General features: G+C 44.1%; 4 protein-coding genes across 11 annotated transcripts in view; 3 read left to right on the top strand and 1 right to left on the bottom strand.

Annotated features, from left to right (window-relative positions):
* Positions 1-803: 803 nt before the first annotated feature.
* LOC105183773 (uncharacterized) overlaps positions 804-24,302 on the bottom strand; it is a 34,225-nt gene continuing 10,726 nt past the window's right edge. For 6 of the 8 annotated variants that reach the window (XM_019841733.2, XM_019841732.2, XM_019841740.2 and 3 more), the window contains 4 exons: positions 20,010-20,176; positions 19,303-19,398; positions 18,740-18,927; positions 17,784-18,407 (listed from right to left, as the gene is read on the bottom strand). In XM_019841733.2, coding sequence (XP_019697292.2) covers positions 18,173-18,407; positions 18,740-18,927; positions 19,303-19,398; positions 20,010-20,176 — 686 coding nt within the window. In that variant the 3' untranslated portion in view covers positions 17,784-18,172. Of the gene's footprint in view, positions 969-15,111; positions 15,644-17,783; positions 18,408-18,739; positions 18,928-19,302; positions 19,399-20,009; positions 20,177-24,302 lie in introns of those variants that run through there. The other 2 variants (XM_025307851.1, XM_011142124.2) reach the window with 2 other exon arrangements.
* LOC105183794 (odorant receptor 46a-like) lies at positions 1,634-7,682 on the top strand. Its single transcript, XM_025307841.1, has 7 exons — positions 1,634-2,026; positions 3,184-3,415; positions 5,558-5,952; positions 6,351-6,686; positions 6,904-7,105; positions 7,269-7,424; positions 7,517-7,682. The coding sequence occupies exons 1-7, from the start codon at positions 1,650-1,652 to the stop codon at positions 7,568-7,570; spliced, it is 1,752 nt and encodes a 583-aa protein (XP_025163626.1). The 5' UTR covers positions 1,634-1,649; the 3' UTR covers positions 7,571-7,682.
* LOC105183796 (uncharacterized) lies at positions 8,609-15,107 on the top strand. The gene is made up of 13 exons (XM_025307840.1): positions 8,609-8,638; positions 9,302-9,562; positions 9,611-9,708; positions 9,984-10,319; positions 10,744-10,945; positions 11,042-11,200; positions 11,477-11,520; positions 11,902-11,971; positions 12,973-13,187; positions 13,603-14,079; positions 14,423-14,624; positions 14,733-14,888; positions 14,991-15,107. Exons 1-13 carry the CDS (start codon positions 8,624-8,626, stop codon positions 15,045-15,047), a joined length of 2,292 nt encoding a protein of 763 aa, XP_025163625.1. The 5' UTR covers positions 8,609-8,623; the 3' UTR covers positions 15,048-15,107.
* Positions 12,682-13,602, top strand: LOC112590648 (uncharacterized). The gene has a single exon (XM_025307852.1). It carries the CDS (start codon positions 12,826-12,828, stop codon positions 13,189-13,191), a length of 366 nt encoding a protein of 121 aa, XP_025163637.1. The 5' UTR covers positions 12,682-12,825; the 3' UTR covers positions 13,192-13,602.

Raw genomic sequence — 24,302 nt, 5'->3', positions numbered from 1 at the left:
AAAGATGCGGTTGAGAAACGTACAATCGTCATCTCTCTTTTAATTCGTTGTACGATAAACTTAAGAAGATGATAAACGAGAGAATAGCGTTATAAATTTAATATTCCTGAAAATGAGAGGGAACTGCAACAAGCTTCAGAGCATTTCTTGGAACATTTCGTCATTATTATCATTGCCGAAGGGACAAATTGTAAAATTTTATCTATGTTTTATACAATGGAAATTACGGCTAACCCGTGTGTTGTCGAGTCGTATTACTTGAGAAATAAAAAATACGTCTGATTTATTTTCGAGTTGCACTACGATCCTGACGTATCCTCAGTCAGTACAGTAATGGCGGCTCGTAGCGGAGACTTGCGGGAACTAAATGTCGATATTACAAACGAGAGTTGTGGGATTACGGACTACAGGAGGGTCTGCAGAGACCTCTTGTGGAGATCCGCGAAATGAGCAAAGGCTTTTGCCGTTTATTGATGAGAATCCACTGACAATCATGAGACGCAAACCTATATACCTACCTACTAAATCAAAAGGAGGCGGATAAGATTGTGAGTTGAATCTCAGCTAAATTATCTTATGGACGCTGGTAAATAGCGGTTCCACTCTCGACTAAATTTATCCTCAGTCCAGTAAATCTAATCGAGACTTAAACCACGATTTACCGGCGTCCGTGAGACGTAGTCGAGTAGGCTTGAATCATAATATTTATCTCTCTTATATTCTCTGGTTCACGGTTCAGACATTAAAGGATATTTAAAAAAGGCGGAATATCTTCTCTTACGTCTTTGAGATATATTTTTAGACGTTTGTTGTCTAAAGGATTGTTTTCCATAAAATATGTCGCTTTTATCACCTTACAAAGTGTCATGGCACACGTGGCGACAAATCGCTTCATCAAATGCAAATCTTCGAGTATGACGTCACGCACTGTATCCCCGAAGGAGACTTCGTTCACCGTGAGCTCAAGTCTGAAGAAAAGAAAAACGAAAATTAGACGGAAAATAACGGATCGCGTGGAAAGACGGAGTCGCGAGGACAGCGATAAGGATAAATAAAATATCTTACGGCGCGACGCGCGACGTATCAGGATTATATGCAGATAAACGCTATCCACCGTCGCGTGTTCACTTCAGTGACATCCTTAAATATTTAACGCGCTTTCTACTCCCGTTCTCGCAAGTAAATACACCCGTATTACCGTGGACATAATATGTAAAGTTGAACTTTGTTAAAATAGAGAGAGAATTTTTTCTTGCGGAAAAAAACCATCGTCCATACACACGCTCTGCTATTATAGTAATATCAAATTCCGTCGAGGGGAATGTGCGGCAAAATACGGCGATCTGCAGACACTGTAAAGTCAGCTACCGCTGTTTTATAGAAAGTTGGGTGTCTTCGCGATTAACGCGTATCGCGAGGATTTTATCGGCGAACGGTTGTCGGGATACCAATAGAGGTAGTTCGTCCGGAGAAGAAGTCGCGGAACTCGCGAATCGGGCACAAGACGCACGCACAGCCGATCGATCAATCGACCGAAAGACCGATCGCGACGAAAGAGAAATTCTCCAAGACTGATCTCTTGCTAAGCAGAGAGAGAGAGAGAGAGAGAGAGAGATAGAGAGAGGGAGAGAAAAGGGAAGAAGAGAAAGATGGAGACTCGAGAAATGAGAGTGATGCGATTCACATTGTCGATCCTCGCGCTCGCCGGATGCTGGCGACCGTTCTCGTGGACCTCGCTGGTCAAGCACGTGCTGTACAACATTTATACGCTTCTGGTGATCAGCGTGCTATACAGCTTCACATTTTCACAATTTATGGAAATTGTGCTGAATGTTAGCAATCCTAACGACTTCACCAACATCTTGTACACAATGATGGCGATGATCGTCGCGTGTTGCAAGGTGCTCAGCATGTGGATGAATCACGAGAGCTTCGTGGTGTTGATACGTAAGCTTAATGAGGGGACGTTCAGGCCGTTGGTGCCCGCCGAAAGAGAGATCCGACGGAAATGCGACGAGACGATACGGTAAGCACGGCAAATTACATCATCGCCCCGTTTCGTGACGATTGTACGTATGTATACGCGGTGACTGCGGATATCTTGCGGATGGACGGTAACACGTTCCATCGGTGTGTTGCCGTACCATTACCGAATATATTACATGCACATCCGTATAAAATCTTGATATATCGTTACGTGTATAACGGTGCGAATTGCACCGTTCAATTTTTGTAGTCGCCATTTTGCGACGGCCAAACTTCTTTGTCTTTCTCCGACTCGTTGTTTTCTCCTTTGTTCCGTACCGTTGTGTATTAATTTTGGCCATAATATGTCTGAAATTAATATGTCTGAAATAAATATGTCTGAAATTAAGCTGTTAGATTAGGATCATATTATTTATGTTTCCGGCATTGTTGCATCACGCGTAATCAGTGGTCAAATTGAAAGTCCGTCAAAGTCAAAAGTAAATTAAAAGTAAGAAATTGCTCAAATTGCGCATGTGAAATTCTCTCCCGGCGTGCTTTCTCCAGGAACAACGCGATGTGCTACGCGATCCTGATCGAGATCACGTGCGCAGGCAACGTCTTGGTATCGTTGCTAACGAATTTTCGCAATAGGAAACTTACATTCCCTGAATGGGTGCCGTATGATTATTCGCCGTACGTGATCTACTGCCTCACGTACACCTATCAGTACGTAAGCGTGATCACCGCGTCGTTTGTTAACGTCGCCTGCGACAGTTTCATTGTCGGATTTTTATTGCACGTGTGTTGCCAAATCAGCATTCTGAACTACCGTTTGAAAAATATCACGAGCCACAACACTTTGAACTACTGCGTGCGCCACCACTACGATATAATCGTGTTAGTCTTTGTAAGAATTTTATTATACAAGATTCTCTCTCTCTCTCTCTCTCTCTCTCTCTCTCTCTCTCTCTCTCACTCTCTTTCTTCTTCCTCTTCTCTCAATGTATATTTCTTAGCTCTTGATTGTGAAGATTATGAACTTTTCAAATGCAACATGATTATTTTTAACTGAAATACATTTTCAAAATGCCATAATTTCACTGGATTCTATGATACCTATACCATTTCCTTCACTGTTCACACCTTCATTTGCTCGCGACTGATTCTTTGGTGCCGCAGTGTGCCGTTTAACGGAAGAAAATATTTTGATTGCAGGTACGCGCGTATGGTCAATACGAGATTCACGGGAATCATTTTATTTCAGTTCGTGACAAGCACGTTTGTGATATGCTCGAATCTCTACCAGCTCACGAAAACAACCATAGGCATGTATCACATCGCGTTGATCACGTATACATTTTGTGTAATGGCGCAGATTTTCCTCTACTGTTGGTTTGGCAACAAGCTCAAAGTGACGGTACGCGTAAGCGTAAATTTGTGTCCAACACGATGATTTGTCAATTCCAAAAGAAATCTGAGAATTCCGGGAGTGAAACCCTTTTCTCACCGGAGAACAGCGAAAAGAAAAATAAAATTCTTTGCGCTACACTAATCTGAGCAGATCGATCAAAGGGAATTTACTTATCAAAGAATTCCGTTCACAGAGCCTGCAAGTGCTCGATACCATTTTCGAGATGGAATGGACTCGATTGGATAATAAAATCAAAAAAAGCCTTTTGATAGTCATGAGTCGTGCGACGGTACCTATCGAGTTTAACAGCGCGTACCTTCTGAATATGAATCTCGATTCTTTCGTAGGGGTTGGTACAATATATAGAATATGTATTATATATCGTGCTATATGCTCTGACAAAAGAAATTTTAATCATTCTTGATTTGTATTTGTGATTATTACAGTTGCTCAAAACGTCATATTCCGTTTACAATTTGCTAGTGCAAGTGCAAGAAACATAAAAATATGTAAAAGCAGGTGCTTTCGTGAAGCATTATCATCTACATAATTATTTTTATGTAAATTGTCAACGATAGATTTATGTATGTAGACTGGCAAAATAGCCTTAACATATAGTACAACTTACCCTATAATATTTTCCAATTATATACATTATTAATATTATTAATATTTTCCAATCACACACAGACACACACACACACACACAATTATATGTGTTTTGTTAAAAATATTAAAATAATATCATCGTAGCGACAAATTATCAGGCTTGATACATTGTTCTTTTTTTTCAATTTAATATACAACAGTATCAATAATGCATATTTCATTAAAAAAATTTTTTAGTAACCTTTAGTTGCATGCGTGTGTGTGTGTGTGTGTGTGTGTGTGTGTGTGTGTATGTGTATGTTGAGGTTGTTATACTGTTTATGTATACGTAAAATATGCATGGCGCAACAACATGAGAAGAGATGTAACATGTTTTCACATGTTCGTGCCTAGAGAGCGTATAGAATAAAATTTTACAGAGTATCCAGAGTAACAATGTCAAGAGCAATTATTCTTTAATGGCATCGCAACGACCCCCAATTAGCCCAGATACAAACAATTATCACTTTTCTATTTACAAAATTATAAATAATAATTTGCGTTACAAGAATTAAATTGCATTTTTTTCATTTATAGCGATTAAAATTATAACTTACACACAATAAATCGCTTCGCAAGCAACCTTGTGCTTTTAACAATTCATTGTTCTCCGTGAATAGTGAACAGTTTTAACATTTTCAGATCCAAGTTGAATGGCACGCGCGAACTTTGATGTCGCATCGCGCAATTTTCTTAGCTTGTTCTTTGATATAATTTTATTCCGACGAACGTTGATACAATGCGAAATCGTAAAGCTAATCGCTCATATCCGCTCACATCGCTAACAATCAATCAAGATTCCACCAACATGCTCGGTCGACTACGTTGTTAGTGTATCTTGGATGTAACTCTTCCGCCGTTTGCATAACGACTGCAGAAATCGATATGCCGCGATATGCCGCGATATGCCGCGAGATAATAAATAATGCGTTAAAATGTCATCGATGCCATCACCGACTGGTCACATACACACATACACGATTTATTATTGAATGTACGTACAGAAGAAAGACATAGTGGTCTTTCGTTCTTATCGGTTAGCGATATTATCAGTTTCATCTGTTATATCCAGACAGTATTGAAATGAATATACCGTTTTGTCATCTAATTGCGCGATGCAAATTGCATGCGAAAATATGACCGCTGATTTGCATAAGTATCGTCTCGTGTGCAACTGTCGCGAGAATTTGGTACGGTAAATAATATAAAGCATGCGCCGAAGAAGAAGAAGACGGAAAAAAATGAGAGATAATTTTATCGTCGCAAGATTGTGTCACATATGCCTTGTATGTGTGCGTGTGGGAATCCTTGGGTATGAAATAAATTTTTACTGCCTCATTCCTCTGCCTCACTCACTCACTGTGCGACGTCGGCTCGAGAAGTTCCCTTGAGAAAGAATAAAGAAAAAAAGAGACCGAGACCGTTCGAGGACTTGTGGAATTGAGAAATTGAGAAACAGCGGATCCCCGTGACATCGAAGCCCGTGACCATAGTCGAACACGAACACAAATGACTTATACGTTTATTTAGACGCGTTTGTTTTTAATTAAGCGCTCGTTGGAGATGCGCGTTTTGAGATTGACGCTTCGGATCGTTATGTTCGCCGGCTGCTTCCGGCCGTTATCATGGCTGTCGCGGTTCAAACGTACCGCTTACAATATCTACAGAACATTAATAATCACCTTTTTGTACACCTTCGCGACGCTGCAATTCATGGACATCGTCCTGAAGGTCGACAATCCCGACGACTTCACCGACAATTTGTACATGATGCTAAACGTATCTGTGTCCGGCTACAAATTGTTTATCATGTGGGTAAATTATGAGGACATTGTGACTATCATCAAGAGTCTCACCGAGGAGCCACTCAAGCCTTTGGATCCGGGCGAGATGGAGATCCGTTGCAAATTCGATTCTCTAATTAGGTAAACATCTCTCGATATCGTTATCATACTCCTACTCCTCGGCATATCACTGGAGTCCGGATTCGTCGTGTGTTTCGAATTTCGTTTACTTCTTTCCAACAGTTTGATTTATGTTCAGCAATTGATGGTCGTTCTTTCTGCCAAAGTCGCCCGAAGTTGCTCTTTCGAGAAACAAGAAGAGCATTCTTTCAGCTTCCTTTTCCAGGAACAAATTAATCCTTTAGTTTCATTAATACCGCGATCGAGCGTATCGAACTTCCCACTTGTACTTACGACTTAAGCGGAATTTCTTTACCGATATTCTACTTTCTTTGATGCGCTTTGATGTGATTTCCGAGAATGTCTTTTCAAAACATACATCGAACGCGGTAATCTCGACTCCCTCGATTGTTTTTCAGAGCCAATACGTTGCGTTACGCACTTCTAATCGAGACTTCATGGACATGCACCGGACTGACGTCGTTGCTCGTCGATTTCAGGCAAGGGAGGTTAACGTACCGGGAATGGGTGCCGTACGATTATTATGCGTCTTACGCCTTGTTTTTCGTTACGTATGCTCATCAATTTTTAAGTACGTTCTACTGTGCCACCGTGAATGTTGCCTGCGATACTCTGATATGCGGCCTCCTGATGCACGTGTGCTGTCAGATGGAGATCTTGGAGTATCGCTTGAAGAAGATCAGCCAACAGGATGATCTCAGCTACTGTATACGTCATCACAATAGCATATTCCAGTCAGTTATCGCAGAAAAAATTAACTCTCTTTCACACACACACACACACACACAGATTCTCTTTGTTATTCGAGGTCGCTGCTGTCTATATGCGCGAACTGTGGCATAACAGTGACCTCGACGGTGAAATAATTGTACAAGTTAACTCGGTTCTTCTCGTTCGTCTCTGATGAGCATCATGAAGCTGCAAGAGTAAAAACTTTTGGACGGATTGCAGATTTGCGCGTGCGGTGAACGAGGGGTTCGCGCGGATCATCGAATTCCAATTTGTAACGAGCACATTGATAATATGCTCCAACTTGTTTCAATTGAGCAAGTCGACAATGGGCGCGAATAATATCGCGCTGGTTGTGTACACATGCTGCATGCTGACCGAGATATTTATCTACTGCTGGTTCGGAAACCGAGTCAAGTCGAAGGTACGTCTTTCGTCCTTCGTGAGTAAGAGCGTCTAGTCCCGACGCGGGTCTTTGTGAGAGGCTGCACGTACGTGCAAGAAAATTGCCAAAAATTCTTCACGAACAGGCGAAACATTGAGAAATTCTACAAATATACAAATGTACATCGACCTGTATCCCCTAGAGTCTTCAGTTGGCAGATAGCGTTTTCCAATTGCACTGGTTACCTTTGAACAATAGCGTCAAGAAGAGCTTGCTGATAATCATGAAACGCGCCACCGTGCCCATCGAGATTGTTACCGCGTATATCCTTCCTTTGAACCTGGACTCCTTTGTGGCGGTAGATATATACAACAATTGGCACACATGACTAATCGAAATGAGTGAAATTTTACTTGAAATTTGCGCCTAACGGATCTCGTGTTATTCCAGATCCTCAAGACATCATACTCTGCTTACAACTTGTTGGTACAGGCACAAGAATAGTGACATGGTTATAATAGCGGAGTCAAACGAAGTCTGTTTTATAGACGCACACACAATTACATATACATTGTAAATACACAGTTACACTGTAAATAAAGTGTAGTGAACAGGTCGTAGTCGAGTTACTCGATTCGAACTCGTCGAGAACTTTGCCTCGCGTAATCGCACGAACATCGCTAACTTTTTGACAGCGAGATGCAAAAACGCACATTCTCGATCGCTCGTACGGGTTCCCTTCTTAGGATTATGTGGTTTTATGTTTATGTGCGTGATGTGCGACAAAATTAACGATCGACTGACAAGCGCCGACCGTCGCGAAAGTCGAGAAACGATGATAGGGTGGACAATGTCACTTCGCGAGTACATGCGAAGGACAAAAACTACTCCAATGCACTCGAGACTCTCGATAGCCAGGTGTATACACTCTCTACTCACCACGTGATCACCGCGATAAAAATTTTACGTCAGACAGACAGTATTCGCGAAATACACGTATTTATGCACGTCGCGCGAGCGACAATAAATAAAACATTTCGCGATTTGCCTCACGATTAGAAAACGTATCGAGAAGTGAAAGTAACATACGACTGGAATAATCTATTGATGAGAACGCGCGGCGCACGGGGAAGACGAGTCTCCCGTGAAACTTTGTTGCCTGTCCGCATTATCTTCCGCATTCTACGGTCGCCGATGAGAATCACGTCACATGAAGCGATTCTCTAATGAGATTCCTGGAACGGTGATTGATAGATGGACTCATAATCGAAAATATCATTTCGCGGGGGTACAACGTCTCATGAATGTCGCGTCTCCGCGACTATAATACGACTATAATACAGAAGGGACAACTCTTTCTCCTCTCCCTCTCCCTTCCCGTCGGCACGTGAAGGGGCAATTTGATAAAAAAATATTCATCTTTAGAAGAAAGTTGTTGTGCCGAAGGGAAGCAACTACAGACGTTTCAAAGTCCGGAGAGAGAGAGAGAGAGAGAGAGAGAGAGAGAGAGAGAGGGAGAGAGAGAGAGAGAGATATTATAGACATTCCGAGCTTGTGATGTCGCCTCATGAGGTATTCCTATACATTCTCGCTTAATAAATATATTTGAAATGTACTTCACGTTTCTCCGTCTTTATCTATTATTGATGACGATGTTGCCCTCATATAAGTTACGGGATGGCGAGTGAATACGCGAAAATTATACACCGCGAGACAATCGCCGATCCAAACCCGCCGATCCAAGCCCGGACAACTTCGAGACTACTCGTCTCCCGAAGTTCACCATCTGTCGATCGAACCTGAGTTGTCCGAACTGTTGACACCTTCCTCATGCGGTTTGCGTGCGCGATAAAGATCTCGTTACGTCGATCAGTTCGTCGGCATTAAACGGTCTGGTCAGGTCGATGAGAGAAATCTATCAGCGAGTCAGACGCTGCGCGAACGGTGCCGGAAAAATGTTATGCTCTCCGACGATATTGCGTTAATCGTCACGTAACAACGAAGAGACACGCTCTTTCCTTTCTTCGAAGATAATTGAGAAAAAAAAGGAAAAAAGGAAAGAAGAAAATAAAAGAAAACGCCCCGCGATATTTCCTCCGTCCCGTTTTTCGATCTCGTTCAATCCCGCTGTAATATCGCGCCTCCTCTAATACCCGTAGTCGCTTTTCTTTGCTTGTTATTTTTCTCTTTAAGCGTGCGTCATATGGTGCGTATAAAATAAAGAAATATCAACAGCGACCGTACGAAGGGAAAAGCAGCGAGCGTACGGAGATGCACGTGCTGGAATTTACACTGACTGTGCTGACGGTCGCCGGTGTCTGGCGGCCGCGCTCGTGGAAGTCGTCACAGACGAAACAAATGTTATACGACGCCTACACGGTCGTCCTGAGCGTACTGATCCTCATGTTCACCATGTCCCAATTTATGGAACTGCTGCTTAACACCAGCAACGCTGACGAATTGACGGAGATACTGTACATGGTACTGATCGGAGTCGTCGGATAAAATAATCTAAAAATCGTCACGATAAGTATAAATCACCAGACTTTCACGGCTATGGTCGACAATCTGACCGTGGAGCCGTTCAAGCCGATAGGAAAGAACGAGACGATCATTCGAAGAAGATTTGACAAGATGATCACGTGAGTATGATCTTCATTACGACGACCTTCGTGTGTGTGTGTGTGTGTGTCTGTCTTTTTATTCTCCTCTTATCTTTTCGACGAATGTAATCTTTTGATAAATATGAGAACGATGTATGAGAACGGTGTAGACGTACACATGAATGACTGTCGTACACTTCAATATGTATGATATGATGAAAAGTTTAGTCGCAAAAGTTTGTATGGAAAAAAGAAAAAGAAAAAGAAAAAGAGAAACGCACAAGAAGAAGGTAAGAGAATCGCAATCTTTGTAGGAATATTACATTTCGGTACTTGATGCTCATCGTGACAACAGCTATCTACATCACTCTGCTGTCGTTGTTCACGGACTTCAGAAGACGGGATTTAACGTATAAAGCTTGGTTCCCGTTCGATTACTCGGTCTCCGCGATATACTACTTCCTGTACGTTCATCAAATGTTCAGCATGCTGTTTACCAGTTTCTTGAACGTCGCCTGCGACAGCCTCTTTTCCGGCCTGCTGTTGCATCTTTCTTGCCAAATCGACATCTTGGATTATCGATTGTCGAAGATCGCGAACAATGAAAATATGCTACGCAAATGCGTCTTTCATCACAATCGTATATTCGAGTAAGTTTTCGCGCTAGACGCGTTCGTATTATTCAAAGTATTACTCGACGAAAAACCAACGAACATTAAAAACTCTGTACTCTGCCAGATCCAAATGTGTTAGCTTTTACATTGCGTATAATCTGATTGGAGATCTTTTTATATGTCTTTTGCCGATTTTAAATCACGTCATTTAATATGTTGCAAATGTGTGCAATTGTGCAAGAATGCATTTAATATGTCCGAATGTCTCGAATGATGTGATTTAAAACGGCAGGAAGAAAGGGGGAGCGTGCGGAGAGGGGGGGGGAGAGAGAGAGAGAGAGAGGGAGAGAGAGAGAGAGAGAGAGAGAGAGAGAGAGAGAGAGAGAGAAAGAGAGAGAGCGAAGAAAAGAAATAATAAAGGAGGGAGTGAAAATTGTACTTTTCACATATCATGTCGCAGATTCGCTACCACGCTAAATGAAAAATTGGCCGTTGTCATCGGCAGCCAGTTCATAGGAATCTGCTTGGTGGTGTGCTGCCTGCTGTTTCGCTTGGCAGTGTCGTCATCCAGCGTCATGTACATTCAGACTCTCATGTGTCTGTCTTGCGCGTTATTAGCAATGTTCTATTACTGTTGGTTTGCGAACGAGGTCAAGCTGAGGGTAATTTCTTTAAGGGCGCTGGCAACACGCACGCGCGCGAAAATTTAGCGGGTGCGAGAGATTTGTGCACTTCATCGTAACTTTCTATCTGCGTAGAGTCTGGAATTTTCGGACAATATCTACAAAATGGAGTGGCCGGACCTCAACAACAACGTGAGGAAGTGCATCGTGATAATTATGAGCCGTGCGATGTCGTCGCCCATCAAATTCACTAGCGCGCGTATCGTTCCCCTGAACCTCGAGTCTTTCGTGATGGTTGGTATTGTATAATCGAAATGTATAATGTTGCAACAATGTTAACGCTCGATGTGTCTCGATGACATTCAGAATCGACAGTCCGATCTCCAACAGCAGAAGGCTTTCTTATTCGACACAAATCGACAATCAACAAATTCTTATCAAGATACTTGTCTGGAAGACAAATTCTCCTGTTGGATACGGACGTGTTGCGAACACACTCGTTGAGACTACATAGTGTTGCAACTTCCCTACTGTCACATTGACTGGCGCATCTACAGGCGATTGTTGCAGGTGCTCAAAACCTCGTACACGGTTTTCAACTTGATGCGGCAGATGTAAGACCCGGACACGATGTACCCTAACCCAGAACGGAATCTTCGGTTTGAAAGACAACGGTTAAACGGTCGCTGTCGAAATCGTTGCGAATTTCGTTGCGCCGCTTCCGCGAAACTCGACGTCTCAAGATCTCCGCCCAGGATAAGGTGATAATAAAATAAATTTACAATATGAATGGAAAAGTGTGCTGACACTAAACTGAAACCGTCCTTCGTAGAGACAGTGAGTTATAGAGATGTAATTTATAGAGCTCCGTAAATAAAATCACTCGGCAAACATCTCCGATTCTCCGATCGTCACTTTCGTATCTTGCGTTGAATTGTTTCACTGGAGTCGTTTCACGCGACTCTCCAAATCGTGGCGACTCGATATTCGTCTAGATTCGTGTTGCCTTTGATCGTAAGCGAACGCGCTATCGCCATATATCACGTTCAAAATCGCGACATAGAGGTAAGCTATAGCTGAAACGATTCGTTATGCGGAGAATTTGCGAAGCGCTCGCTTCGCGAAAGCTGCGATCGATAAAAATACAATACATTGCGAGAGACGTACAATAATGAAGGATACACCGAAGTATCGTCGAAGTAATCGAGAACGTCTAATGATCTGACGACGACGTTCTCGCACAAAGTATTATCTTCATAAATCAATCTCACGAACCATCCCTTAATGATAGAGCGATGCACCGTTATTTTGATGAAGACGACCGCGACGGTCGAAGGGAAGGAAAACGGATACACGGAAAAATAAATTCGACCTCTCTCTCTCTCTCTCTCTCGACCGCTCGCGGTGAATCGTTAGTCGTCGTGCGTCTTTCCCTCTCATTCGCGAGTCTGTTGTAGCTGCTGTTTCCAGTGATCGCAACTTTGCAAAGTGAACGTTGCATAAGTTATTATATAGTCGAATCATTAGTTGTAGTTTACTTCGGTGAATCTTTAATAGCCTTTGGCCTCTATTACGGCCTCTATTACGGTAATGGCAGAGACAGGTGTACAGGAGGGATGCGAAGGCACTTCGTCGAAAGAAGATAGCGGGTCGCGAGATAACGTATAAATATTCGGAGATTGTCTCGCCCGTTCTCCTCTATATAGCTGACTTATACTTGGTCCCGGCCTTCGGACATCGAGACTTGGCTAGAGCCGTTTACACGTAGTCGTCGGATAAGTCGCCCAAGTATGATTTCCGATGGATAAAAATTTCTGAAAATTTCTCTACGTTACATTCGCGCGACATTCGCAGTGTGATATTACCGGCAATTTGCCGGAATTAGACGAAATTACTGATAAGCTGATAAGTGTGCCGGAATGCGCGTGCTAAAGTTTACGCTCGTGATCTGCGCGCTCGCCGGATGCTGGCAACCGTCATCGTGGACGTCGTTGTGCAAGCGTGTCGTTTACAAGATCTACGCGATATTTTTGCTCTCCTCGTTATACATATTCTCGGTGTCTCAGTTCATGAATATCATACTGAACGTCGAGAATTCCGACGAATTCACCGACGCCCTGTACATGATGCTGACCGTGCTGGTCGCGGCCTACAAGCAAACTTTCATGCTGCTGGACCGCGGAAACATCACGATGATAATTGACCAGCTCACCGTGAGACCCTTCGCACCGTGTGAGTCGCACGAGGTGACGATTCGGCGGAAATTCGACAAAATGATACAGTAAGTTGTGACATACATTACGTTAGCGTACTGCACATTTTAGAGTCTTTGTCCGCGCGCGGACAAACGGGCACCTCATTGCTCTCTATTAACGAGGATCGGAAGGAGAATTTTTCCTTTATCAATATCAAGAAATATTACATTGGCGAGCAAAGCATCGTATAGAGCGGAAACAAGTCTGATCGGGCAAGAGAGTCCGCTGAAAACCGTCCGCAGACGTCCGTCAAGACGATGAGGGGGTAGAGCTCTACTTTGGCAAGCGGAGCAAACGATCTCTTGAGGATTGAAGCAGACTGAAGGCGGGCCGATTAGCTAGCAGCTAGATCTTACGTTTGAGATTATTTCGGGTTCATCTCAAGATGCTGCAAAGGTCGTTTCATTGACTACGCATCATCGTCGTAAGATGATCTCGAAGAGCAAGAGTAGACTATGAGCATTTATTATGCATTCGTTGTGCTTTAGTTAGGTGGCTTCGCGATGGGTCTTTCGACAGGATGTGTGGGCCTGATTTCAAGAACTTGACAACAATAAAATCCACGTCGTCATTTTGCAGGAGCAACGTGTTGCGCTACTTGATTCTCGTGACAATGTCGATCACGTCGATACTCATGACGTCCTTTTTCACGGAGCTGACGAAGAGAAACCTGACGTACAAAGCGTGGGTGCCGTTCGACTATTCGTCATCCAACGTCGTGTTCCTTCTCGTGTACACCCACCAATTGATAGGCATGTCGACCTCCGGTATAGTAAACGTCGCTTGCGAGAGCTTAATTTGCGGATTCCTGTTGCACATCTGCTGCCAACTTGAGATTTTAGAGTATCGATTGACGAAAATTTCGCGGGACCATGACGTCCTGGGCGACTGTGTTTATCATCACAACCGCATATTTACGTTAGTTCAACAAACAAACAGTTAGCTCGTTAGTTGCGAAAGCTCTAAAGCGCCTAGAAAACGCAATTCACTCCGTGAGATCTCATCGTTGTGACTCGAAACAACACGAATCCAACGGTCTCATTTCCTTTCTCTCTCCCTCTGTCTCTCTCTCTCTCTCTCTCTCTCTCTCTCTCTCTCTCTCTCTCTCTCTCTCCCTCTCTCTCTCTCTCTCTCTCTCTCTCTCTCCTTTTCTTTCTTTTTGTCTTTTTCCTCTTCTTCCCTTTTTAGCGTCGAGAAAGGCATCCGCTCCTCCACGGGACGAGCTCGGAGGGACCACTGAGAGTTTTCTGTCTAATCGCAGATATGCGTACGAGGTGAATAACATGTTCGCCAAGATAATCGCCATACAGTTTGCGGTGAGCATGCTGGTGGTGTGCTCGAATCTGTATCGGATAGCCATGGCGGAGGACTACATGAGCATCGTCCCGTTGATGTTTTACACGAGCGCGATATTGGCGCAGATCTTCATCTACTGTTGGTTCGGGAACGAAGTCAAGTTGAAAGTACATATCCCGCTGTTTCACTCGCGCACGCGGAAGAGTGTATCTCCTCCCCCCTCCCCCCACCCCCGATGATATCAACATTCTGTCTCACGTGTTTATTTATTATAGAGCCTGCACGTGATGAACAGTATCTACGAGATGGCGTGGCCGGCGCTTAGCAACGACAATCAGAAAGCCCTGCTGTTGGTAATGAAGCGCACGATGGTCCCGGTCGAGTTCAGTAGCGCATACATAATCACGATGAATCTTGACTCGTTTGTGGCTGTCGGTATAATTTAATTGAAACGACTTGAAATAATCATTGTCATCGCCCGCCGTCGTTGCGAATTACTTTCAACTCGTGTCCTCGTGTTCTCTCTTTTGCAGTTGCTGAAAATGTCGTACTCGATTTTTAATCTGCTGCGACAAACGCACGAACAGTAAGCTCAACACGTTGCGCTGTGTGTCACGTGCAACCTATACATATATTAAAGTATAGCAAGAAAAACAAAAATATTTTAATATCGACCAGGCGATTGCAAAAAGTTCGTAAAATCCCTGTCGGGGGCATTTGCTCGGGGTCATCCGAAGACTGAAGAAGCAGCACACATGAAAAGGTCTGAGTATTTTCCTGGAGAAACCAAAATTGTAAGATATAGAGCGTAATCGACATTCGTACGTCGAGAAATTTACATACTAGCGTTTGAGGTACTACAATAAATAATGTAAGGTTGCAAGGTTGCTTCTTTTATGCTTGTTCCATTCTCCATCATTTTTCTGTTATGTCAACGCGAATGATGTGATTTGCGTGTTAATAATTAATCAAGTCGTCGACTTTCAGATGAGCAATACATTCGCAAAAATAATCGCTATTCAACTCGCGGTGAACATGCTGTGGTGGTGGTGGTGGTGGTCTGCTCAAATCTGTATCGAACAGCTATGGCGGACAGCTATGTGGATTTTATTTCATTAATATTGTATACAAGCTGCACATGTTGGCACAGATCTTCGTTATCATCATCAAATCTTGAAACGGAAATCTGGAAACGAAGTTAAACTGGATAGTACATCATACCGCATTACAAACAACAAGAGGCACATTTGGTTGAGAAAAAGATGAGAAAAAAATAAAAGAAAAAACAGAATCATGAAGACCACGATGTTTCTGTCTGTAATATTTTCAATATTTCGTTACGTTTGTGTTTTGTAGAGTTTTTATCAGACCGATAGCGTTTACAGTATCGAGTGGCCCCGCGCTTAACAGCACGAACAAAGGATCATTCGTAATAATCGTGAAACGCTCGACGACTCACATTGAGTTTAGCGGTGCATACATTGTCGCATTGACTGTCTGGAATTATTTGTATCCGTCAACACCACAACCGGATGATATATAGCGAAAATTATCCTTGCAAATCTAACGAACTGATAACGTTTCACATGTGCCCGCAATGTTTTTACAATCGTTCGAGATATCGTATGAGGTAGTAGTAAAGAAAAGTAAAGAAAGTCACATTAGAGCATAGAGTAACAAGGTAGGATCGTAGCAGAGATCGTATTTCGCTATAAAATCTCTTTCTTCGTTCTTCCTCCTGTTCTTCCTCCTCTTTATGCTAAAAATTCCCGTCACTTCGATTTTTGATTTTGAGCAACGACCCGGTATACATCTTTCGCAGGTGCATGACAATTTTCGTTTGATATATTATTTTGCTGCACCTACTTTTAACAAAGTATTCGTACAAGTGAATACGTCACGTGTTTTCGTTCGCTATTCGGAAATTTTCTTCACGTTGGAAGACAACGCACTGTCAGACAAGCGCACGCATACACAAACATACACACAGATATTACATTCAGACAAATACTGAGCCTCCACATAAGGAGAAGAAGAAAACGCTAAATTAACGCTAATAATATGTATGTAGTGAGCATCAAGGTGAGCATCGTAGTGATTCCGCTTGTCCCGTCGTTTTGATAATATCATCAACGGGCGGGTGGCGGTTGGGAAAGAGGAGGGAATAATGTAATGGTGTAATGCTATTTATATTTATAATGATTTGATTTCTCCCCGATTATACATACTGTCGAGTCTCACTTTCCGCATAACCGTGAGATTGTTTTATGCAACCAGAGCTGGCTCTGATTCGGTTTTCCTCGTGTATGTATCTCGACCTTTTCGCGGGAATAATTATACAGGGTGCACGATTTATCTGAAGACATTGAAATATCTCGAGAACTGTGCATTGGATAAAAAAAGTGGTTAATGAAAGTTGTTAGTCTCGAAGGGGGACATCCAATGATACCAAACTCGACCTCCCACCCCACCCCCTGGGGGTGGGGGTTGGGGGCAACTTTGAAATCTTAAATGGAAACCCCCATTTTTTATTGCAGATACGAATTCTACGCCACAAAGTACGTAAATTTTGTCCGAAACTTTTTTTTTTATTCGTGATAGATGGCGCTGTAATCGCAAAAAATTATATTTTCCGCAATTCTCCAGAAATGATCATTGGATTGAGAAATAAAAGATACCTGTTCAATATTTTTAAAGAACACAATAAAAGTTATTCCCCCCCATCCTCTCGGGGTAGGGTGGGTGGTAACGTCCAAATCTCAAATGGGAACCCGAATCGAAGAGGGAACTGCTCGACGCGCCACTGTGGGTGTATGGCGAACTATGGCTTATTATAAAAGGCAGTGCAATGCTATCTATCATGAATGAAAAAAATTGTTTCAATAAAAAGTTCACGTACAATCTAATTCTGCAATGAAAAATGTGGGTCCCCATTTGAGATTTGAACGTTATCACCCACCCTACCCCGAGAGGATGGGGGGGGGAATAACTTTTATCATGTTCTTTAAAAATATTGAACAGGTATTTTTTATTTCTCAATCCAATGATCATTTCTGGAGAATTGCGGAAAATATAATTTTTTGCGATTACAGCGCCATCTATCATGAATAAAAAAAAAAGTTTCGGACAAAATTTACGTATTTTGTGGCGTAGAATGCATATCTGCAATAAAAAATGGGGGTTTCCATTTAAGATTTCAAAGTTGCCCCCAACCCCCACCCCCAGGGGGTGGGGTGGGAGGTCGAGTTTGGTATCATTGGATGTCCCCCTTCGAGACTAACAACTTTCATTAGCCACTTTTTTTTATCCAATGCATAGTTCTCGAGATATTTCAATGTCTTCAGATAAATCCTGCACCCTGTATATATAAAATGGTCCTTCCAGCTCTCTTGCAGTTATATAGTAATAATAACCAGATTATCATCTCCATGAAAGTAATAATTACGGAAGTGAGAAGTGCTGCGTGTGTTTGCGTGTGATTAATTTACACTTATTTATAATAATCGTAAGAACTTCGTCTTTCTCTCTTCTCTCTTTGCCGACTGCGGCGGATTATTCGCGGAAGTCGAGACGCGCGCTTAAGCGCACGATCGTTCCGTACTTGACTTTCCTCGTATGTACAAAATAGTCGACTAATCGCGGCGAGCTGACGGAAGACATTGCGACGGCATTGCGACAAGAAACGGAAACTTACTTCCGTTACCGTACACGGCCGTCATCGTTCCGCCGGACTCGACCTGTAGATCTGCCCACTGTTGAGCGGCTTGTTTGTGTAAACGGCATTGGTTCTGACCTGCCTGTACTGTGCCTGTGGTCGCTTTTGTCGCGTGCTCCAATGCACGTAACTGTACCATCCGGCCACCAAGGCGCTCAATCCATTGCAAACGGACGAGAAGATGAGGAGGATCGTCAAAATACCTTGCACATCTGGACAGTTAAGATCCACGTATCTGGTGCAACGTACGTGCAAGGATTATTATCAAAGTACTGTCATCGTAGAACGATCAATTTAATATCACTCAATTTACTAATTGCATTACTATTCTATTACTATCTGTCGCGATAACGCGCGCGCGGCCGCGATATCGAGGCTGAGCGATAAAGAACTCTGACATTCGGCCGACAGCCGAATTCGCGTGGAATTTTGGCAAGAAACTTGTGATCATGCGTCATGTCACGGGGTGTTTTGCAACAGTGATATTTTTTTCAGGCAGCCTGCAGCGAGATGTAGCCAGCCGTAGAACTGATGAAAAATGATGCGTTTGTGATTTCACGACATTACCTGACTGCACCTTCGATGAATTCGAATGAATCAGGCGGTGCGCCGCGTGGCCTGCACACGCACGTGGCATTCAGAAGCCGTGCCGGGGTGCATTCCAGCTCCATCAGACGCGACAAGTGCATCGTGGAGGACACGCACGCGGTTATGCACGCAACGGTCGCCAGGACTGCCAAAAACACGCTGATTGCCTGTCCGACGAAACGTCGTGAGGTGAGAAGAGGTGTGATATGAGTCTCGTCATAAATAAAATAAGGCATATATATAAATTGTGTTTGATTTTATGAGACGTGAAATCGAACGATCGATCTCGAGCGGGATCGAGATAACATACGATACATATGCAGTAAGTACAATAGATATACAATAACACGTAGCGTCGAGCCAAAAGAAGCGGTGTTCAAGAGAACAGCGGTGTCGGAAACAAGTGAGTCAAATTCGAAGTGTCAAAGTGGTGTCAAAGTGTTCACGCGAGCAAGTGGAGCAAGCTCTGAGTGAGAATGCCGCTGCCTTTGAAGATTATGACGCGACGGGAATAGATTCATATAGAATGGTGGTCATATTACCTTGGTGGTGGAAAGACAGATCCCAGGTCTCATACTCGGATATTCCTTCTTGAAGCAACATAGAAGACTGATTCCAAAGCTGCCCGACAGCAGAAGCTGGAGAGGTATCCAAGATAAGATTGTTGATTTTCGAATAGATATAAATATCATACTAGAAAAAGATATCCATACGACGCATATGACTTGTGCGCTGGTAAAATGCGCTTCTTCTTTCGGAAAGTAGATGGTACAATAAGTATTATATATATAAACATTTCTTGACTTGAAATTTCAAATTCGGAAGAGCTGGCGGGAAAATTCGGATTCGATTGTCAGTATATACACGATAGACGTTAGCTTGTTGGATGAATGTTATATCCAACAAATGGCGATATAATAAATTTCGAGAGCAAATCGAGAGAGGGGGGGAGGGAGAGAGAGAGAGAGAGAGAGAGAGAGAGAGAGAGAGAGAGAGAGAGAGAGAGAACTTACGAGTAGATGATATATATAAAAAGAAATGTGGTGATATGTCTCTCTTTCTCAAAAGAAAGATTATCACACACCACGTGATGTACACTAGCGTATATTAATCATCTACTGCAATGAAAGGCAGTTGTTAGATGAGCGAAAAATACCGCTTTGATTCTCCTCGCGTCGTCATCGTCATCGTCGAAAGTGAACAAGCGAATAACAATCGCCGCTGGAGGATGGAACCGCGAGATACTTACAGGTATGCCGCTCCAATACGGATTGTTGATGACGGGAAGACTGGGTGTCCACAGTAGCAGCCACAACGACAGGACAATCACCGCGATACCGAGGATGGTTTGCAACGTGGCCAGGCATCGCGCCGTTCGTCGATAATAGACCAAAGGAGGCAGAAATTTCTCCGGGCCTGGAGACGCAAAGGTGTCTTGTCAATCCCTTGTCAATTCTCTAGCCTTGTCGCGTTATTCTGTCATTGTTGTTATCCTGTAGCATGTTGTTGTTCTTTTATCGTTAGGATTCGCGTGTGTGACTGAACTGAACTGTCCTGTGTATCGCGTTGGTACACAGTGAAAGTGAATCGCTCGTGAGTGAATCGCTCGAAAGTGAATTCTCTTATATTGTCGATTCCGTAGCCTCCTCTCCTCTAAGTCATCGTGGACATCATTATCTGAACGGAGAGAGGAGAGAGAGAGAGAGAGAGAGGGGGGAGAGAGGGGGAGGGGGAGGGGGAGAGAGAGAGAGAGAGAGGGAGGGAGAGGGAGAGAGAGAGAGGGAGAGAGAGAGAGAGAGGGGGGGGGAGAGAGGGAGAGAGAGAGATCGGTCACATTTGGCAAGCACGCAACAGTAACCTTCCTCATTACGTCACACAGTCGTGAACGACTCAAACGCACGAGGATCGCTTTTGAGATTTGAAGAGTCCGATCTCCGATCTCCGTGCGATCATGCAATTGCTCATTAGATGAGTCAACGACTACTCAACGAAGGTAGCCTTCTCATTCTCTCGTGGCATTCTCATCCTTCGGCGTGACATACATTTCCTTGCGGCACGGGCGTACACTTCCCCCCGGGCCATCGACTACGCCGCGGCCGTGAGGCTTGTGCGGCAGGCCCAAAGGAAAGGAGAGTTTCCGAGCAGAGCACGCGGCTCTGTCCCTCCTTACAAGGTATCCTAACTGGATATCGGATCGAACGTAATCGTGCTTGCCGTATCGAACTCGTCGTCAGGAAACCCGCCCCCACCACCGCCTTGTCTGCATACGATTCGCGACTCGCGACGAAGATTGTTTGTCCACGTTCGGAGAGTATCGTGTGCGAAAACCCGAGCGACCGCCTGTGACAACTGTGACATTTCCTGACGATAATGTGTCAATTGTAAATTGACATCTCTCAATCACGTCATATTCCACATACTCAAGCGATTCGTTTGAGATCGCGAAAGATGAATATTATCTGTCCCGGCGAGATGCATGTGCTTTGTAACGCAGTCGGGTAAAGTCGGCAAAAGCGAAAATATTTCTGAAGAATGTCTATACACAGTGCTCTAGTTTTTGTTAGTCTTTTGCCTTTCAACGAACAACCTTCGTCAACGTCGCGTCGTCACGGTCGTGAAATCTGAAAGAGCTGTACGTACGTAGTTCCGTGTATTATATTATTATTATTATTATTATTATATTACATCGTCTCTTGCAAGGGACCGGCGATTGCGACTGTATTTTTTGTCAAGCAAAGGAGAAATTCAATGTCGTCGTATTTCATGCATTTTCAGGAATTTCCGATATCTCGTGGCTGTCGCAACGTGCCGAAAAGTACCGTACGCGGTGTCGGAAGTGTCGGAAGCAAAAGCACAATTTTCCGAGACGGTATCACGGATGCACCTGTGCCTGCCTGCCTGCCTGCCTGTCTGTCTGCCTGCCTGCCTGCCTGCTTGCATGCCTACCGCGCGCGAGGATCGAATCTCGGACGAGCTCTAACTGTACTGCGCGTGTAGACACGCGCTGCGTAACTGCGTAACCGACGAACAAGCCAAGGTGCAACGACGTAACGTAAATAGCCATATAACATGGAAACAGTCACCACTGTGACTGTGACTGAGCGAAAATAAAAGTATGTATGTATGCATGTAAACCAGTCTCCTCTATTGGTTGTTTCGCGACAAGGTGAAAAATTCGACATCTTCTTTCCTTCTTACGAGGTGATACTACTAAGATGGATAAAAAACGAATCCTATAAACGTGTGAAAACACGTGTGATATTTCTGATCGACTTTCATGTAGATTGATTCAACGACGAAATCGAGGATTCAAACTCAACACTTAACAATATGCCAGACTTTCGAACACAATCTACTTTCGCTCGACGTCGGCGGTTGAATGCGCAACGTCTGCAAAACGTGATGTTAAATACATAAAAATGAGTAATCGTAAAATTATCATCATGTATTTAAGCGATAAAAATATCGAAGAAGAAAATTGACGCGTTCCATGTCGTCAGTTCGCAATCGACCGCGCTAATCGAGGAACTCGAGGTGAGTGCATAAATAAAACATCAACCGAGCAGACGTTGAATGCGCTTGCGCGTGCGCGCGTACGCGCGAGGGAAGACGAAATAAAGACGGGATAAAAATTCGAAACTGAAGACTGTATTTCGCGTGTATACGTGTGAGTGTGTAGAGTGTAGAGACGCAGCGCGCCGGCGACGAAGCGCGCGCGCACCCACGTGATCTATCAAACAACGCGTATCACGAGTATGCACTGTAGTGCATATCGGTAGGACAATGGCCTCGCTCACTCGCTCACGTGGATAAACGAAATGGAATACGCATATGTTACAATCGAGATAACAAAATTCGAGCAGCGAGTCCAGGTCCTCGCTGTCGTCCCGTACATATTCGCCGTGTCGTCCCGTCGTCGTGTACACGCCCGGCGAGTTTGCCGTGAAATATACGGCCCACGTATGCACGTATGCGGCACTGTACGGTAACGTACGGTAACGTAGTGGTAACTGAGTGGTACATTTTCATTATCCGCCTGGCCTCATTACATAGACAATACCAATGATGCAAGGCCCGCGGCTTGCGTAAGAAGAAACGACCGCGACCGCGTGATTGGGTAATTGCATCGTGCCGATCGTCACCGATAGACGAACGCTCGTTAGACACGTCCGATTTGTCCGATTTACATATTCAGCTTATACGGATGATTTCTCTGCGCCGGCCTTCGGGCCTACGGAGCGCCAAATGCGGCGAATCCGTGGGCATCAAGTAAAAGTTGGTGCTACGAAGCAGGTTAATGATCCTGATTTCATTGCATCTTAATCGAGTCACTTATATACACGGTGATTGAAATCGTCCTGAGAGAATTATCATGAGACTTTCCGTGAGTTATTACGGATCGAATTGGGCTGGTTTCTCTTTGTTGGCTATCCTTCTCTTTGGCAGCGGTAGACAGGACTCCGTCGAGACATTGTTCAACATTGTCTTCACATTGGAATAGTCGCGTGCCACCAATTCCCAATTTCGATCGTTCCGACTGAAGAAAGAGAAGAAAGTTTCTCTCACTTCGGAGGATCGATCGAGGACACTCCTGTCTGCCGTTGTTTACACGGATAATAAGAATCAGCCTTTAATCGTCTTCAACGCGACGAGATGAGTAGCGCGATCGTCTGACAGCTCTCGACATCCGTCCGAGAGAGAACGGAGAGACCAAATCAGGCAGATCTACCGAATTTACCGTCTATAAAGACGCCGAAAATTGGCCGTGTAGCGAATAGCGAGCCGACGTGTACATCTGTACATTTGTACCGCCGCTACCTCTAAACGGAAATAGATGCAAGACCGGTGCCGACCGGGACGGCCCTTGAGCAGAATGGGACGGAATCACGGTGCTCGGCACGCGGGCTCGTCGTCAATTTCGACCCTCCGTTCGCACGTGTCTCCCTTTTGTAAGAGATACAGAAACCCAGACCCATGTTATTCGTGTACGTAACGTGCACGTGTTCGAGCTAATTCGAGACACGAATTATATTATTCTTGTCTCGATCAACCACGGATGAACGGAGAAATGGACGAGAAAAGGAAAGGGTCGATCGCTATCGATCACGACGTTCTTTGACGAGTCTTATTCAGCTTCTGCAAGGCGTGTCGAGCTCTCGAGTGCACGTACAAAAAGATCACACGATATATTTCCGGCCCGGTACTTCCGCCATCCGCCAGAGAGAGAGAGAGAGAGAGAGAGAGAGAGAGAGAGAGAGAGAGAGAGAGAGAGAGAGAGAGAGAGAGAGAGAGAGAGAGAGAGAGAGAGAGAGAGAGAGAGAGGGAGAGAGAGAGAGAGAGAGAGAGAGAGAGGGAGAGAGAGAGAGAGAGAGAACCATGTGCATCCAGTTTAAAGTGTACATACGGTGGCCAGCGGAGCAAGAAACGAACGTTTAAAATCCAGAGCGAGACGTGGTACGTCGGAACGCGAGAGGATAGATATAACTCGACAAGAAAACGTGCAGGTTTCTTTCCGCCGCCGCGGAGGAGTCGAGCGAGAAAC

This window comes from Harpegnathos saltator, unplaced genomic scaffold, assembly GCF_003227715.2.
Source record: "Harpegnathos saltator strain DR-91 unplaced genomic scaffold, Hsal_v8.6 scaffold13, whole genome shotgun sequence".
Taxonomy (NCBI): domain Eukaryota; kingdom Metazoa; phylum Arthropoda; class Insecta; order Hymenoptera; family Formicidae; genus Harpegnathos; species Harpegnathos saltator.
Note: the sequence above shows the minus strand (reverse complement) of the source record. Positions and strands in the feature narration are given on the sequence as shown.

Bases quoted from the DNA above. Each gene is read 5' to 3' on its own strand.
- LOC105183794 (XM_025307841.1), top strand. From the start codon at position 1,650: ATGGAGACTCGAGAAATGAGAGTGATGCGATTCACATTGTCGATCCTC. The intron at 3,416-5,557 runs CGATGATTTGTC...ACGTTTATTTAG, and splicing joins GCGTAAATTTGTGTCCAACA to ACGCGTTTGTTTTTAATTAA. The intron at 5,953-6,350 runs GTAAACATCTCT...ATTGTTTTTCAG, and splicing joins AAATTCGATTCTCTAATTAG to AGCCAATACGTTGCGTTACG.
- LOC105183796 (XM_025307840.1), top strand. The intron at 10,320-10,743 runs GTAAGTTTTCGC...ATCATGTCGCAG, and splicing joins CATCACAATCGTATATTCGA to ATTCGCTACCACGCTAAATG. The intron at 11,521-11,901 runs GTAAGACCCGGA...ATATTCGTCTAG, and splicing joins TTCAACTTGATGCGGCAGAT to ATTCGTGTTGCCTTTGATCG.
- LOC112590648 (XM_025307852.1), top strand. From the start codon at position 12,826: ATGCGCGTGCTAAAGTTTACGCTCGTGATCTGCGCGCTCGCCGGATGC.